This window comes from Chionomys nivalis, chromosome 18 (genome assembly GCF_950005125.1).
Source record: "Chionomys nivalis chromosome 18, mChiNiv1.1, whole genome shotgun sequence".
Taxonomy (NCBI): Eukaryota; Metazoa; Chordata; class Mammalia; order Rodentia; family Cricetidae; genus Chionomys; species Chionomys nivalis.
This window is the reverse complement of record NC_080103.1, coordinates 60,217,876-60,236,763: the sequence shown is the minus strand read 5'-3', so window position 1 is coordinate 60,236,763 and position 18,888 is coordinate 60,217,876. Positions and strand designations below refer to the sequence as shown.

At 45.5% G+C, this 18,888-nt stretch overlaps 1 protein-coding gene across 2 annotated transcripts in view; it reads right to left on the bottom strand.

Moving 5' to 3' along the window:
* Positions 1-18,888, bottom strand: part of Slc44a5 (solute carrier family 44 member 5) — a 241,959-nt gene that overhangs the window by 73,800 nt on the left and 149,271 nt on the right. For both annotated transcript variants that reach the window (XM_057794114.1, XM_057794115.1), the window contains exon 2: positions 10,955-11,003. In XM_057794114.1, the coding sequence (XP_057650097.1) occupies positions 10,955-11,003 (49 nt within the window). The remainder of the gene's footprint in view (positions 1-10,954; positions 11,004-18,888) is intronic.

The window sequence follows — 18,888 nt, the reverse complement described above, 5'->3', positions numbered from 1 at the left end:
TTTTTTGTCTGGGAATTCTTTGAAGTCATTTCATTGGGGTTCATTACTATAGAATTAGTAATTTTTAGAGGAGACACTATCTTGGATTTGTGCTGCTTCTGCACTGAGATTTACTCCTTTGGAGTTAGCTGGTTGGATGGGAGTGTGGTCCTGGGGCTGGGGGTCTGAGAAGTGCTTGTCAGCCAGTGCTAAGAGCTAGGAGAACTGCATGGGCACGTCATTTAGGATCCAAGACCTTGCTGGTAGGCACCGGGAGCTGAATGGATTGGGGAGTGAGGCCAGCCAAGGGTCTGGGCTTAGGGAATCCTTATCTCTCTGTGGCACAATAGGGCAGGCTGGTAAGGGCCTCGCCTAGAGATCCGAATCCAAGCACTTTGCCAACACAGTGCTGGGTCACTGTGACTAGACTTTGCTAATCTTTCCAGGCTCGTTTATGCCACTCACAAACAGTCTGAACTGAATAAACTCTAAAGTTCTTTGCTAATTGAATGGATAATTATTATGAATCTGTGTTTTGTATTTAATCATGCTAATTCCTTTAAATTCTGTAGTTCAGTATAGCACGAAATCACAGCTATGGCCCCTTTTTCCTACTTCTCCTTTAAGTTTGGCTAAAATGTTAACATTTATGTTGGCTCGTGACTGCAGCTTTGGTGTTCCTACAACCTCAGATAACCTCAGGCTCCTGAGGTCATGCAGTCTGCTAGTATTTCCCAGCCTCCTGCAGCGCCTTCTCTTCCACTTGCTTCATCTTAGGCTAAGAGTGAATTTATCAGTGCTTTGCCCACCTTCCCCACGGTGCAAAATGAGCAGAACCTTTTCATTTCCAACTCTAGCAGGAAAATTTCCCGCCACCATCACACACAAGGACGTGCACTTAAAGACAATGCATTTATTTAGTGGGTAAGAATGTCTTTTGACTAGAAAAAGAATTAACAATCATCCACAGAGCTTTAAATAGCAAACATCTGTTTCCCCCAATGTGCTTCCAACACTGAACCCCCTGATTAGTTGCTTTCTGAGAACTGTTTCTAGAGACATAATGAGGCAGTTTAAGGATGAGCTGTAAACGATCTTCAAAGTAAAGCGAAGAAAAATGTTCATGCTCTGGGTAAGGCTGGTTTAATTCAGATCTGCTAGCTCCTATCACATGGCTGGGTCATAGCTCTTTCAGAAATTTGCAATGTAGCCATAGTTTAGCTAAATATTGCAAGACAAAAATGATAAGCATGTGACACAGATATAGGAAGATAAAGGGCATCAGTCTGGTGGGCAGCGCCATCCACGATGCCGTCAGAGGGTTTTTGCTTGAGCAAGCCAGGCATGGAAGCATGGGAAGTAATGAAGTGAAGCACCTCTGGGTGGGATGAATTCAGACACACGTCAGAGGTGGGTGTGGAGGGGCTGCAGAGATGGCCCTGCAGTTAAAGCACTTGACAGGCAAGCATCAAGACTCAAATTCAGGTCTCCAGAACCCATATACTGGCCCATGGGCATGGCAGCTCACCTGCAGTTCTAGCCTCTGAAGGGATGAGGACCCTTGCACAAAGTGAGTTACTAGCAAGCATGTCTATACTGATGAGGTCTGGGTTTGATTGAGCGGCCCTGCCTCAATGAATAAGATGGAAGAGCAATGTGAATGACTCCAGACATCAGCCCAAGGCCTTCACATGCACAGGTACCCTCTGTGCATGTGTGCATGCCCACAGACATGTTAATATATACATACACACACTCCAGCTGATCTTATTCCTCCTGAGTCTCAAGCTCTTCTGCACACCCTCACCAAGAAGCGACCTAGATGACAAGACACACCAACACAGCTACAGCAGAGGCCTTGACTTCTGCAAGAGCAAACCATCTTTCTGAGCAGTCATCTTCCCATATAGGGCCGAAGGCGTCCTGACCTGCTCTATGTTCCTCACAAAGCTCACTGTTGCTGTGGGTGTTCTACTGTCCCTTGCTCGTCAGGGCTAATCCGGCCACAGGCACATTCACCCACACCACAAGGATGTATCCTGAAATTTCGTGTCTCTCATCTCTGCTATCTCCATCACCACCACTTCATCCAGGTCACCTTGGCCTTCACTCAGGTGGCTCTGAATGCCTCCATTCATCCCCATGCTCCCGATTGTGGTCTCTTGAATGCGTCCCCTACTTAGCAGTTCGAATGGGTTTGCAAAGCAGGCAGCAGACGAACTCATGCTTTCTCTAACACCTCAGTGGGTTTTCCAGTGCACCCAGACATGGGCTTAGCACGCAGAACATTTTGCCACGGCCACACTCCCCAACCCGTCTGCAGTTCTCAGTTCCACAGGAAGCTTTCCTCTGCCATCAGCTATAGCCCCACATTCCTCACACCCATGCAAGGCACCACCACAATGCCTCATTTACTTTCTTCCTGTGCTTACAGTAATGTAGACATTGTCTGCTCTGTGTTTTCTCTCATACACATCAATCAACTTTCATACATGAGCTGCTTCTGTGTTACTAGGCCCACAACACCTGACAGAACAGATCCAGGGAGGAAAGACCTGCTTTGGCTTCAGAGGGCCTCCATGTGTCATGGAGGGATGCTGGGATAGAGCAGCTCAGGTCATGGCTTCAGAGGGCCTCCATGTGTCAGGGAGGGAGGGATGGTGTGCAGAGCAGCTCAGGTCTCTCACATCACAGTGGACAAGAAAGTGGAGGAACTAAGTAGTAACTAGATACTGGGATGGAGCCTTTTCCTGCCCACTCCTAGTAACCAGTGTCTCCAGTCATGCCCCACCTTCTAAAGGTCCCACAGCCACTAAGTGACGAACAATATTTAAACCCTAATCACCCTACTATTGGCCATCATGCTGCTGTAACACGGAAGGACCCATACACATAACAGAAGCTTAATAAATATTTACTGAATGATAATCTTTGAAAACTAATTTTTAGAACCGAAGCTCCACAAGACCCCACGGAAAAGGGGTCCCTTCTGTCACTGTGTTCCAACTTCTCTCATTGAAGTGCAAACTCTTTTAGGTTGTCACATGTCGCATCTAGCATGTGTCAATCCACACTTGTGTGACCACCACCAAATGTCATTCTTGACCTAGAATTCACTCAAAGAGGATGAGGAGGAAGACACCAAACATGGAACATGGAGATAAAGACAAAGATCATCCCCAAGGGGCTGAAAATGACCACAGCCGGCTCTCGCATTTCAGACTAAACTGTCACCATGCACCACTAAAGCCTGTTCAGACCAGAGGGCTTTACAGTCCTTACTGGATGCTGCCTGATCACTTCCCAAATCCCATGCCATTGTTAGAAGCCTTTGGTGTGAACTGAGCTTTCAGACCCTTAAGTAGGGAATGAGCACTGGGGATCTCTGAGTAACTGAGTGACCAGAGTCCACAGTCAAGACTACGCTCTATGAGAACCTTTTAATAAAGTGTTGATGGGGTGGCATCAGTATTGTATTAGCCAAGTGCGCTGTAACAAGGAGGTCAGATTGCAGGTCCTGGTGCAAAGACTTCGGCTTATTTAGTTTATCTCGTTCTTTTCATGCCAAGATAAAAGTCATTAAAGTACTAAGACCATTTGTTTGATTTAAGCCTGGACACATGGAGGTCCAGCTGCTGCACTGACCCACTGGAATAGGTGCCATCCCAGGGTGAGGGTGGAGCTGATTTCAGCTCCATTTTGCTTCAGGAAAGAAAATCTCCTGGAAGAGGATTCCAATAAATAAAATCTGCACTTTCTGGGGACACGGGACCATGAACAGTAATTTTGAAAGGAAGGCGTACAAACAGTCAGTGATATATGCAATAAAATTGATTGTTGCAATTCAGAACCACAATGAGATGTCCCTGCACCTGCATCAGATGGCTGTCATAAAGGACAAAGGGTGGCAAGTGTTGAGGATGGTGTGTAGGACAAGGAGCCAGCGTCCTCTGTTGATAGAAATGTAGATTGATACAGACATTATGGAAGACTGAGTGGAAGTGGCTCTGGAATTAAAAACAGAATGAGCATGTTATTCACTAGTCCCAATTCTGAGTATCCACCCACGTTTGAAATCAATCTGTGAAAAAAATTTCTGCCCTGCCATGTTCACTGTGGCAATATTTACAAACGCCAAGTTACGCAATCTATGTGGTGGTTAAGAGATGAATGAACAGACAAATGGAATGTGATGTGCACACACTGGAATATTAACCAGCCTTGCCAAGAAGAAAATTTAACTCTTGACTATAGCATGAGCAGATCAGAGGACATCATCCTGAGTAATATGAGGCCAACACAAAAAGACAAATACCGCATCTTTGCATCTATACGTGAAGTCTAAGCAATCAAACTAACAGAAGCAGAAAGCAGAAGAGTGGGAGCTGAGGCTAGGGGTGTTGGTGAAGATGGGGACAGTGACCCAAGGGTGTACATTTCAAGCAGGAAGAATGTGTGAGTTGTTTATATCTATTGCAGACTGATGCCAATAACAAAATTGCTAAGAGTACATTTCAATTCTCATTACTACAAAAATGTTGGACAGTTACACCAATGAACATGCTAGCTATCTTAATTTAGTTATTCTTCACTGTAAACATAATTCATAATGTCTCTTTATATCCTATAAATGAATGCAATTATAAATGTCAACTCATATTAATTTTAAAAAGAATCTTGGCATTTTTAAGAGCAGCCACAGAATAACCCAATTCTTTATGAACAGAATGTCCCCCAAGGAGTACTCTAACCAATAGTGTATCTAGAGAAGTAAAAACCACTGCCCAAAACAATGTACACAGCTAGCCCTCCTCACAACTACGACTGAACAGACCTGTGTCCTCCAAGGGAGATTCCTACCTAATACAGGTTTTACAAGACAAAACAACACATATTTTCAGGAGGGCAAAAGTCACTAACAACCAGTCTAGACTGCGCCCAAGTCTATGGACTCCAAACAGCATGGCCACAGGCCCAAATGTGAGGATAGGATGCTGGACCTGGGTCGGGAGGGCTGGGTCCTACACAGAGCTGCTAAACAACAAAGACTATGACTCTGGCCATGATTTCCTCACAACTTGGGACAGCGGAAAGCAGCCTTGTTAGACAACGATGAACACCTATGGTCCCAGCACTCGTGAAGTTAAGCACGGTGATTACTGCATGTCTGAGACTAGCTTGGCTGTAAGGATGATCCCACAAATTCTACGCCAGCCTGGGCTACAGTGGAAGACATTGCCTCAAAAGAGGAAACCCTCCAATATTAATAGATAGAAAGAACAAAATGTCAGACAGCATTTCCTTCTGAGTTAAACAGATCTCGATACGTGATTGAACACCTGGGGACAACAGTCACCACAGAAACTAAGCCAACAGGTATAGCAAGGTGAACTTAAATAACCTTAGAAACCCTATCTGGTACGTCGCTAAAGAGTTCAACTTCCTATTGGGAGAGAAGGGGATGCCCAAGGTTCCTCTGCTCTGCCACCCAAATGCTGTCCAGGCTACATTGTTCCATGGACACAGGATCCAGATGAATTTCCTGCTGAGCACAGGCTTCCAGAACCTGACGTTCTAGACATTCTGTAGTTCTCCTACTCTGACCTGCACTTCTCAAGCGGCCTTTGGGTCATTAGTTTCTAGGGTTGTTTGCCTAGCCAAGGGCCATGAACAACAGGTCAGCTCAGTCACGGGATCTGTCAGTGTGAACGATGGTGTCGGCACTTCATTTTACACACCAGTCCCTTGTCAGCTTGTCAGTGGCAATCGCCATCCCTAAGCGGCAACATCACAGGGCGCTGACACATGAGTCTCGGACCCTGTGTATGGGTATGTGCATGGCTCGGCTCAGCAGTAGGTTTATTAAAGAGTTAGAGAAGAGGGAGGTGGAAGGGATGGGGGAAAGAGGTGGGGAAGAGAGAGGAGGAGGATGGAGAGAGAGGAGTATATATGTGGATACGGTCTGTTGAGATTGGAAGGAGATTTAGACATCACACCCTGGCAGTAGGGAGGCATTGGTGAAATCTGAGTGAGGAAAAGTGACACGGTCAAGACTTTCACTCACTCGTCCAGAGCAGATCAAAGAGAAGCAACCAGAGTCCGGGGCAGCCAGCCGAGGAAGCAGTGGTGACGAGAGGCACATTATCACACATGCACAGATTCCAGGGGCACCTGCGGATGACCTCATGGGTGGTCTAGGGATATAGCTTAGATGTGATAACTTAAGTTGATTTTCAGTGAGTTTTAATATTCTTTCGTAGGTTTCCCCGTCCTTAGAAAGTTTATTTTGTTAAAAGAAATACAGACTGTCCCACAGAGCTGCAAATATACATTTAGATTCCTTTCTACCTATCTGGTCGGCACGTAAACATGGCCAGGCTTTCCAGTGTCCGAGTGTACGAGTATCTCCGCCTTTCCTACTGCCCCCAGCTTCCCTGCCTCTGGGAGCACAAACCAGCAGGTCTACTCCTCAGACACAGCTGCGCCAGCCCCTCCTCCACTCACAGCAAGTCACAGCCAGGCATGTTTTCACCTGCGCGTTGATCAGAGCTCTCTTCTCCCGGAGGACCGCTGCCTTAGCCAAGTTCTAACAATTTCTTAGCTGGGTCATGGAAGTGGCTTTCTAAGTGGCTCATTGTCTTTCCTTGCCCTCCATCATTTCGAGTCCAGGATGACAGCTCATTCCATTGTTCAACAAATGGATGTTGTATGTCAGGGACGTTTCCAGGGAACAAAAACAGTCAAGGTCCTTGTTCCTCACAGAGTGAAGGTCTAGACAACACAGTAACGATGTAATCAAGAAATAAAGATCTCAGTGGTGGCAAGTACTATAAAGTGGGTACAGTTAGCATGTCAGAGAGGGGAGGGGAAGGGAGTTGCTATAAAGGGCTCTTGCACAAATTGCTATTGGGTTCAAAGCCTGATGATGAAGAAAAACCCACGCTGTCTGGGAGCAAGGCATCTCAGCAGAGAAATAACGAGGTGAAACCACCAAGGGGAGCAGAAACATGGGTGCAGAATGCATCTAACAGAAATTTTCCTTGTCACATGACCCCTGCCTCCTAGGGGTCCTCACTGCAGCCCACACCTCCAGGTGATAATCATGCTCCCACAGCGCAGTCCAGATCCACCAGAGCATCCCGAACATGACAAACACCAACACACAAGTCTCAGGTCCTATCTAGGAGGCTTGTGATGGTTCATTTTAGCTGTCAACTTGTTTGGATTTAGATCACTATGGGAACAAATCTCTGGGTATGTTTGTAAGGGATTATATACCTTAACTGTGACGAGAACACTCACCCACACATGGGCACTGCTATCATGGCTACAGCTGTGAACTATGGAGAAACTCAGATGAGCACAGGTGTTTACCACTCTGCTTCCTAATTGGAGGTCTGGCTCATGCCCCTCGTGATGTCCTTTCCAGAAGGGACTAGAAACTGATATAACCCTCCTTCCCTTGGTTTCTCTCATCGGGCTTTTAGTCTCAGCAACAACACACGTAAGGAAGGCATCTGTGTGTGGTCAACGGCAAGGTAACTGCGGTGGGAGGTCACGCAGAGGACAGCCGTGGGAGCTCACATACAGGACCACCGTGGGAGCTCACACTCAGGACTGCCGTGGGAGCTCATGCAGAGGACAGACGTGGGAGCTCACGCAGAGGACGGCCGTGGGAGCTCACGCAGAGGACGGCCGTGGGAGCTCACGCAGAGGACGGCCGTGGGAGCTCACGCAGAGGACGGCCGTGGGAGCTCACGCAGAGGACGGCCGTGGGAGCTCACGCAGAGGACGGCCGTGGGAGCTCACGCAGAGGACTGCCGTGGGAGCTCACGTGGGAGCTCACGCAGAGGATAGCCGTGGGAGCTCACGCAGAGGACAGCCGTGGGAGCTCACGCAGAGGACGGCCGTGGGAGCTCACGCAGAGGATAGCCGTGGGAGCTCATACAGGGACTGCCGTGGGAGCTCACACAGGGACTGCTGTGGGAGCTCACGCAGGGACTGCTGTGGGAGCTCACGCAGGGACTGCCGTGGGAGCTCATGCAGAGGATTGCTGAGGCTCGAAAGTGAAAACCTCATTGACAGTTAATCCTGTCAACAGGAACTGGAATCAGCTAAGAATCATACCTTTGGAGGTGTCTGTAGGGCTTTCACAGAAAGGTTGAGCTCAGGGTAGAAGACCCTGTCTCTGAGGTGGTGGCACTTTCCATCAAGTGACCTGAGTAGAAAGGGGTTTAGGGAAGAGGCAGTACCTGCCTACTTTCACTCCTTGTCATGTGAGTGTGAGTGCATGCTGCCCCTGCCTTTGTCACTGCTGCTGCCTCTGCCTGCCCTCAGACTCCAGACTCTTCTGCCTTCCAAGGTGGACAGCACAATTCTCACTTTTACATCCTCCTTTTCCTGTGCACGATGACTTTACAAAGGACTTGCTGAAAGGTAGGCTTTTATTTAACTATGCTTCAAATCAGAATGGTCTGAAGCCTCTTTCCAGACAGTTTCACAGTACTTAGGGTTGGTTTTATCAGGGACTTTGGCTTATGCAGGGATGAACTCCACCTTTTGGTATTTAAGTCCTTTTACAGGGACAAGAAGCACATCCATTATTACAATAAGATGTGAGCCTGAGCTATGCATAAACTAGGGAGCAGCTCTGGGAGGAGATTCATTGAGAAGTTCTACTAGTAACAGAACCAAGAATCCCTCAGAATTTGCTATCAGTGTGCTAATCTCCTGGGCCTGAGCTAGGTGAGTGTGTTTATCTCCTGGGCCTGAGCCAGGTGTGTTCATCTCTTTGTCCTGAGCTAGGTGAGTGTGTTCATCTCCTTGTCCTGAGCTAGGTGAGTGTGCTAATCTCATGGACCTCAGCTAGGTGAATGTGTTTATCTCCTGGGATTGAGCTAGGTGAGTGTGTTCATCTCCTGGGCCTGAAGTGCTTTGTGGTGTCTGGAGCATCCCCAAACCCAGACTACAATTATTTCCTCAGCGATTATTATGGCATTTAGAGTTTACTGAAGTGTGTGTGTGTGTGTGTGTGTGTGTGTGTGTGTGTGTGTGTGTGTAAAAACCTCCACATAGTGTGTACCTTGTGTGAGTCAATTCTCTCCTCCAACCAACCCCTCTTCTCCTTTTCCAGCTCTCGGGATGGAGCTCACGGCATTAGGCTCTGTGGCACATGTCCCTACCCACTGTCCCGTCTTGGGGTCCCTAGTCATGTCTGACAACCACAGGGGTCTCCCTAAGAAATGCACCATTACACACTTTTGGCACTGAGAATACTGCTGGGACACTTACGCAGACCTAGATGGTACACACTGCTACACGACCCCCAGAGGCTGTGGCACGGATGGGTGTATGGCCTCACCTACTGCTCCTTAGCCACAGATTTATAGCTCCTGAGGTGAATGCTGTGGAGTTCTGTGATCTGACAAACTCGCCGGGGCAAGCAAGTGATGCGTTAAAGATGAGGACATTGTGGTCTCTCTGGTGCCACCAGGTATGAACGTTGCAGTGATGCATTGCCGTTGAACACACAACCCATTACGCTCTTCTGTGCCTGCTGCCACACACTTTGTTCATGATTGACCAGCATGTCCTCATGGCGGCCACATGATGGAAGATCTCAATTTATCCCTGTAAAACCAACCAGGCCGACCCCAGCTGCCTTCTCTATGGCTAGGAGGCACACTTCAAATTCACATTTCCTCTGCCTAAATGTGACAGTTGGTTAACTGTGATTATTATTCCCATTGAAACTCAGAGATATTTAGTGATCCCTTGGGGGCACCAGGCTACATTCAGTCTTCAGCAGTTGGTTACTCTGAAATGTGAAGCCCACGCTGATCAAGGCTATCTGCACTCTGGGAAACAGGGTGCACTCACCGATTTACCACAGAGAGAATGACATGAGGGAGGCTCCTCACTCATCCCAAGAAACTGAAGCTGCGAATGAGGAACCTGAACAAACGCCCTGATATTTTGCCGAATTAGAATAAGCTGCTTAAAGCGGGGAGATTTGAGGGAAATCACAGGAAAGGCTGGCGCACATCCCGATGACTGGCAAGTGTAAACGAGTGTGCTGACTGTTCTTTCACGCCATGGGTTATTATGACATGTGACTGCCAAAAATCAAAGTCAGAGCCAGGCAGAAACAGATACAGCAGCAACCCTCCCCTATAGCTGTCCCCTGCAGCAACCCTCCCCTATAGCTGTCCCCTGCAGCAACCCTCCCCTATAGCTGTCCCCTGCAGCAACCCTCCCCTATAGCTGTCCCCTGCAGCAACCCTCCCCTATAGCTGTCCCCTGCAGCACACCCTCCCCTATAGCTGTCCACTGCAGCATACCCTATATTATAGCTGTCCCCAGCAGTCCTATCTCTGATTAGCCGTAAGCCTGAGAATAGAGGAGAGGATAAATGATAAGAGGGTTAAATTATTGGCTGAAATTGAAATGTCATGCAACGCTGGGGGCGGGGAGCACCAGCAAAGATGTCGTTATTCCCCTGGGAGACTCTCATCCTAAAGATCCGTGATGCCTCGGAGAATGGTGGTCTGAGAAGTGTCCTGTTTCTGGAAGCTGAGTGGCACATAAGCCTGCCTGGCATGGAGAGGTTGGCATAGCAACTCTGCATTGGCCACTGTGAGTCACGGAGTCCACAGACACAAGCCAGAACCATTTGAAGGAGGCTGCACAGGGTGGGTAAGCTGCATAAAGCATTTCTCAAGGTTTCTCTTCTGGTGAACACAGACTCTCGGTCTAGTAACTAAAGGCAGATCATTTGCTGAATGAACAGCGTTCAGGACTCCAGGAGAGATTTGTTTTCTGTACTTTCCCTAGGTAAATAAGGTTATATTCAGGCAGAACTGAGGCATTTGTCCCTGAAAATCGATGAAATTTTCCATGAGCTATAAAGCAATGCACACGAAACTAACTTTGGTGCTCGTTTAGAAACATGCATTCATAGGAAAGAGCCGTTTACCTGTCGGCAGTGGGTCCCTGGAAATCCGGGTCATACGTCCTTGGATCACCTGCATCAAACAAAAGCTTTTTAAGTAAGAAGCCAATGAAGAGACAAATAAATGAATATAAAATGTTACCAAAGAATGAGCTTGTTCTTGGCTGGCCTACTGCCCCCACCCCCATGCAATGCTAAGTTCTTTGTCCAGTGAAGTAACAGGTGTGCCCTGGTCACACTTGTGAGCTCAGGTGTGCCCTGGTCATGCTTGCTGAGCTCTTGTCCTCTTTCCAATTAGAAGCGAGACCCCAAGGGGGTCTTAGGGGGATAAGCTGTTAAAACACCCTCCTTCAGAGGCGCCAGCTCTGAAGACATGTCTGGGAGAGCAACACTGGAGCCCTTCTAAGCTGCTGGGCCCCTCTAAGTCTGCCACTGCCATTGCGGCTGAGGACCTGAGAGGCGTGCATCCTGACTCAAGATGGGACTTGTCTAAGCTCTTCTTTTGTTTTAGTAACCAGTCATTGGCTTCCACTCAGGAAGTCTAATTACCAATCCTCATTGGCTCTGTCTTATTGGTGGTGTACTGTAGGCTTCTTTACAGATCTACAAACAGACACTGTTGCGTCACGGTGCTGCTACAATCCTGTCTTTGCCCATATGAAATCCTTGTGGGACGGCCTTTTCCTGTAACGTCATCCCTAGCCAAAAGTCTGTGGTTGTAAACCCCAACACACAGTGATCCTCCCTGCCAGTGCTCCAACCTCTTCCTCTAGACATTTGGGTCTATCGCAAAATTTCTCCTGAATCAAAAACAGGTTCTTAAGAGGGTTAGAAGACTTCTAAGTGACAGTCAGTTGGTCCCACTTTCACAAAATGGGAAATCACTCCAGAAAACTTGGAGGCCTCCAAGTGTAGGTCCACTCGGGACAGAGTAGCAAAGGAATAGATTTTCAGTGGAAATCCAGGAAACAAACAGCCTGCAAATACATAGAAGGCACTTGTAACACACACACACATGCATCTGAGGAAGCACAGGAGGTGTGCAAGGCATGGTCAGGCTGCATCTCAAAGAGCAGAGTCTGCACGTCGGTGCATTCAACAAGGCCATCTCTACCGACACGCTGCACAGCACAATAGAACACTAAATTGTGTGGGGTTATGGTCTGAATGAATGCTGGGGACCCCTGAAGTGACAGTACCAAGAAGTGGGTCCCAAAGCCAGCAGTCCCATTTTTCTCAGCTCCTCTTCTTGAAAATTAAAACCTTCACGAATGGGGGAAGGGTTAGCGAGCCCTGTTGAAATGGGATTAAGCAATAAGGCAGTCATCAGACTTAATGGTACCAATGGCCTCAGACAAAAGATGCAAAGACCAACCTAGCCTTTGTAAAGCTCTCTCTTCTGGCATGTTAGGACACCATGTTCTCTATGTGGCCACCCTCCACTATGGGAAGACACAACAAAAAAGGACTATCTTGCAATCAGATATCCATCCCCTCCAGAAACCTGTCAGTGCCTGGATTTCAGACTCTGAGGTCTCTAAAACTGTGTGAAAAAACTCTGTAGTCAGAAACTACCAAGCCTAAGGTGCTCATTAGTACAGAAGCACACGAAGGTGTTGTGACAGCCTTAGGTGTTACAGAGCTCTGAGGAAGTAAATTACATCAAGGACCATAGAAGTCAAGAGGGTTCCACTCAGGAAGTGAGATTGTGTGTGTGTGTGTGTGTGCGTGCGCACGCGTGCGTATGTGCAATCTGAAACAAAGGGAGAAGCATAAGAGACATATTTTGAAACCAGAATTCAGTCATATTTATTGTAATGACTGCCTATCATGTGTTATGTGTGAAAGAGAAGGGGAAAGAATCACTGTCTTCAACACAACAAGGAGAAAAGTACAAACCTATATTACATGCAGAATACGGTCATTAGAGGCAAGCATGCCAGGACAGTGTTGTGAATCCGGGGACATTAAATGCCATAGTCAGTGGAGTATCAGCAGACAAGGCTCATGAAGCCACCGAAGTTTCAAATGGATAGGCAAAGACAAAGCTTGCACTGACGCATGGAGTCACGAGGTGGGGATGAAGAGCATTCCTGCAGGAGAGGTGGAAGAGCTGGGTTACTAGAGTCATGGTAACGGGAGAGCAGGAATGAAGCTCAATAGGTAATGTGGAACCAGAGCACGCACAAAGAATGGGGATGGAATTCATTTCATATGTTATAAACCTGAAGCGGGATTCAGAGACAGACTTTGAACAAGGCAATGAGACTAGAGAAATCATGCTAACAAGAGCAGTCTAGCCTTGAAAGAACAATACTAAACTTCATATGGAAAAACAAAGAACCCAGGATAGCTACAACAATCCTATACAACAAAAGAACTGTTGGAAGCATCACCATCCGATTTCAAACTGTACTACAGGGCTATAGTTATTAAAAAAAGAAAACCACATGGCACTGGTGTAAAAACAGAAACATTGATTGATGGAATTGAATCAGAGACACAGACATACATTCACATACCTATGGACACCTGATGTTTTATAAAGAAGCCAGAAATACACAATAATAAAAGAGAGCATCTTCAACAAATGGTGCTGGTCTAGCTGGATGTCAGTATATAGAAGATTGTAAATAGGTCCATATTTATCACCCTGCACAAAACTCAAGTCAAGTGGACCAAAGACCTCAACATTAAGGTAGACACACTGAACCTGACAGAAGAGAAAGTAGCGAATAACCTGGAACACCTAAGCACAGGAGACAACTTCCTAAACAGAAGACTGACAGTACAGGTTCTAAGACTAATAAATAAACGGGACCCCAAGAACTGAGAAGATTCTGTTAGGCAAAGGACACTGTCAATAGGACAAACAAGCAGCCTACAGAATGGAAATCAGTTTTCACTAACTCCATATCCAATAGACAGCTAAAATATATAAGAAACTCAAGAAACTAGTCATCAACAAAACAAACAACCCAATTTTAAAATGGGGTGCAGAGATAAACAGGGAGTTCTCAACAGCGGAATCTCAAGTAGCCAAAAAACACTTAAAGAAACGTTCAGCATCCTTAGCCATCAGGGAAATGCAAATTGAAACTGCTTTAAGATTCCATCTCACACCTGTCAGAATGATTAAGATCAATAACACAAGTGACCACTCATGCTGGCAAGGATGTGGAGTCAGGGGAACACTCCTACATTGTTGGGTGGGAGTGCAAGCTAGTACAGCCAATACAGAAATCACTATGGATGGCAGTTCCTCAGAAAATTGGGAATCGATCTATTTCAAGATCCAGCTATATCTCTCTTGGGCATATAACCAAAAGACGCCCAGCCTATCACAAGGACATGTGCTCAACTATGTTCAGGGCAACTTTATTCATAAGAGTCAGAAACTGGAAATAATCTAGAAGTCCTCCAACCAAAAATGGATAAAGAAAATGTGATATTTACACAATGGATAGCACTCAGATGTTAGGAAAAATGATATCATGAAACTCAAAGGCAAATGGATAAAACTAGAAAAAGTCATGGTGAGTGAAATCCCAGACTGGGAAGGACAGACATGGTATGTGACTGCACACAAGCATATATTAGCTGCTAAGCAAAGGATAACTAACTACAATCCACAGATCCAGAAAGGCTAAGAAACAAGGAGGGGATTAGGGGAGATGCGTGGATATCCCTGGGAAAGGGAAATAAAATAGATTTTTGCAGGTGGAATGGGGGGGTCATGAGGGACCGGCGAGGGAAGGGGCAGAGGGGGAAGAGTACAGGGAGAGATGAGTGGAATAGGGGGAGCAAAGAGGGGACACAGTGGAAGCTTCTTGGAACATTTTAGGGTGAGCCTGGCAAGGAACCCCAGCAATGGCAGTTACAGAGCCTGAACCAGCCACCTCCAGAGTAACCAGGCAAGGTGCCCAGTGTAGGGACTGAGACAGCAACTGGCCGCAAAACCTCTGACTCACAGCTGTCCTCCCTGCGAGATGTGCTGGGGCCGCTAATGACTGGTCTAACCTGAGGTCCAATCCATGAAAGATTGCCCAGGCCTGACACTGCCTGGATGGCTCAGAGACATAGGGTAGAACCAGACATGACTGACAGAAAAAGAGAAACGATTCCTAACGATATTCTGCTATACTCATAGATTGGTGCCCAATAGACACTGGAGGCTTCCTCCAGCAGCTGATGCAGCAAATGCAGAGACCCACATTCAAACATCAGGCAGAGCTTGGGAAACCCCATGGAAGAGGGGGGTGAAGAACTGTGGAGCCTGAGGGGTTGAGGATATCAGGAGAACATGGCCCACAGAATCAACTAAACAGGGCTCATAGGGGCTCACAGAGCCTGAACTGGCAATCACAGAGACTGCATGAATCCACAGTAGGTCCTCTGTATACACACTGGATGTTTAACTAGGGGTGTTTTGGGGATTCCTAATGTAGGAGAGGGTGTATCTCTGACCCTTTTGCATGCTTTTGTGGCCTTTTTCTTCTGATTGGGCTGCCTCTTCGCTTTGATATGAGGGTCCGTGTCTAGTCTTCTTGCATTTTGTTATGCTATGTTCAGTTGATAACACTGGGAAGCTGTTTTTTTTGTTTGTTTGTTTTGTTTTTTTTCTGAAAGGAAATAGAGGAGTGGTGGATCTGGGGTAGAGGGGAACTGGGGAACTGGGAGAGTGAAGGAAGGGAGACTGTGGTTAGGACGCACTGTATGAGAAAACACAGAGCAGTAAAGAGTAGTCTAGGACACACAGTGGTAGAACACCTGCCTGGCAAGCACAGGGCTTTGTGATCGTTAGCAAGCCCAGAAGTAAGCTAGCAGTCATGTGCAAGTGTCATCGATGGACATAATTCATGGAAATGAACCGGAAACCTCCTGCAGAACAGCGGGAAGGCAATGTGAGTCACTGTCAAGTAATGGAAGGTGACATTCAAGTTCACAAAGTGCAGGGATGTAGCTTAGGGCTTATGCTTGGGGCCCTGCACATGAACAAGTACTAGACAGATCTTGTCACTGTGGAAGTCTGTTTCTGCACATTCTGTACTGATATCTACCCTATAAGTTAGTATGAGGGCTAATTAGCATTAGTCAAGTGATTAGAACAGTTTCTGAAACATAGTATGTTCCATGGATGCTAAATAAAAGTGCCATAATTGCATGTAAAAGACAGTTACAACCTGGAGAACTCTATTTGAAAGGTAAAAGACATATAGCAACAATGGCCTCAAAGCAAGTGATTCCAGATTCTCTGGGATCTAGTTTCATTTCTGCTGCTAGAATATATATATCCTGGCAAAAAGCATGCTAGGGACAAAAGTGGTTCATTTTAGCCCACAATCCAAGATTAAAGTCCATTATTCTGTGAAATTCACAGCAGGATTTTCAAATAGCTCACCCATCTTCAAGAATACAAAGGAATGGATCTTCACATATTCACTTGTTTGTTTTTGTTCAGCTCAATTTCTCTATGCTTAAGTAGTTTTTTATAATCTGCCTAGGGAATGATGCTGCCCATGGTGGCTTGAGTGATCCCACATCCATTAACTGAGACAGTCCGCACAGACATGCCCAGAGGCCAGCCACAGGTAGACAATCATTCACTGAGGCTCTCTTCCCAGGTGATTTTGGCTGTATCAAGTCTAGAACCTGTAATGTTTTATCATTCTAGTCTCCTCCTAGGTTTAAAGAAGGATGAATATTTGATGATGTTCGGATAGGAGCATTAGCAAGTAGAGTCACTTATAAAATGGATACCAGACAAGAAATACACATTTTGTTTTGGTTCCACTGAGGGCAAAATGACATTTGGCTAAATATTCAATATGAAAATGAGTGTCTACTGGGAACATTCCAGAAAATGAAATCAGAAAGAATGTAAGAACCAGAAGATGAGGAGGAAAGCTGGGAAATGTTATTTCTTGACAATCATGAATCCACAGCAGCGTGGTTGCCTGCCCCAAAACTGTATAAGATGAAGCCAATTATTCCATCATGGATAGGAGAAGGGTTTACCTGACTCTACCCAAGCTGAGGAATTCTTGATAGTAGATGGGTGGTCGGGGAGGAAGAACTGTTTTTCTTTGAAGGTGTGGCCATTAGTAGGTTGCTCATCCACCAATAGATGAACTCACAACTATGTATTATGTAAAAGCAGCAGTAATTGGATTCAGTGGAAGGTGTGTGTGTATGTGTGTGTGTGCGTGCGTGCATGCGTGTGTGTTGGAGAACACATTACCGAAGTCTAGAAAGTGTTGGAGAGGTGAGATGGGGGATTGTGATCATAATACATCACAAACATGTGTAAATATTTTAAAGGAAAAAAATTAAAAATGTTTTAAGACCCAGATTGCAAAGACTTAGTGTACAAAGAGCAGTTTAAAATCTCTTCAGTGATGCTTTATTGACCATATGTTGAAATGATGATGTTTAGTTTATATTGGGTTAAGTAAACTGTATTATTAAAATTTTAAAAAGAAAATGAAAATTGGAGCTTTTAAAAAGAACCAAGTCCTGAGGTGAAAAAAAAAATTCATGTCACAAAAAAGAGAGAAACTCTAAAAGGAGATTCTCAGATCTGTCAGGTGTATAGCACTGTTGCTATAGCAATCTCACACATCATCTCACAGAGGTTTAGCATCAAATGCTATACCCTATGGAATGTTTTACTTGTTATTTTGTCTATGTTGTCTGACTCTATGTGGGTCACTGCCCAGTCAGTGGAAGCCAAACTCATCCCAGGGTCTACTGTTGCAAGACTCTACACTGCAACACCAAGCTTGAACTCATTGTCAGCCTTTCTTATTAGGAGTGCTACTGGTCTGGATGCCACAATGAAGATAGTTTTAGGATCCTGTATTCTTCTTTATCTGGAAATGGAGTTCCTGTGTGCACAGGAACAGGTTTGTAACACGGCTTCCTCCTTCCTCCTGTTCTCAGGCAATGGAAAACTAGTCCTGGTTGAAACACAGGGCTGAGTTGGTCAGGTCACATTTTTTAATCCCCCAAGTGTAACACTAGAATAGATAGTGATTATTTCTATATCATATCCCCCCTTCAAATGAAAACAAGCATTTATAAACAATCATTTTGGAAATTTGGTCATAGTTTTCTTCAAACTGTTTCCTGCTTTCTGTTGGGCAAAGTATTTTTAGGATTCATGGAGAACTTTTGGGGGCTCTTGTTTCATCAAACCACATTAGCCTGGAAGAAAGCTACAGGTTCTCATTTTCTGTGGAAACAAAAGCAGAATCTTTTTTCCAAAGTAATATTTCCTTAGACTCAAATTTTGAAGTCAAGATACCTTTAAAATACATATGTTGGTTTAGCTTAGCAGCCTGTACAATGAAATGTCTTTGTTAGCTCATTCACAGTGAAAAATTCAAAGAAAATACAATAATATGCATAATACAGACTCTGTGTATTTTCCATTTTTATGTGGCTTTTCTTTATTCCTTTAATCTATTAATTGATAGATCAATTAGTTTTGTATTAATAATTAATAAAAATAATTAATATATTTCTTTTGCTATCTTTAAAGACTGCTTTATTTTTTAAACATATTCTTTTCTTCTAATAGTCTACAGTCTTTTTATTTTCTTTCCCAAGTCTATGTACATTTATCCAACACTGCTATCCATTCAGAGTTCTTTTTCATTTGAATCTGAAAGTTCACTGTCAAATCTTCCAGAGAAGCCAATGGCATCTGATTGTAAGTCCCAGCTGTCTTATATTTGAGCTCAAAATACTCTACACTCTCCATCAAATGATAAAATTCAGCTGATCTCACAGCCCTGACAACTGGCATAAAATGTCTTCATCCCACCTTGCATGCTAGGAGGATTTGCATTGTGATGCAAAAGCTTTTATGTCCTTATCACATCGCTGGAATAAACAGCCACAGAGGCTAGATAAAGAGCCTCAGAGCTCCACTGTCCCATGGCTTATCTGTGTGA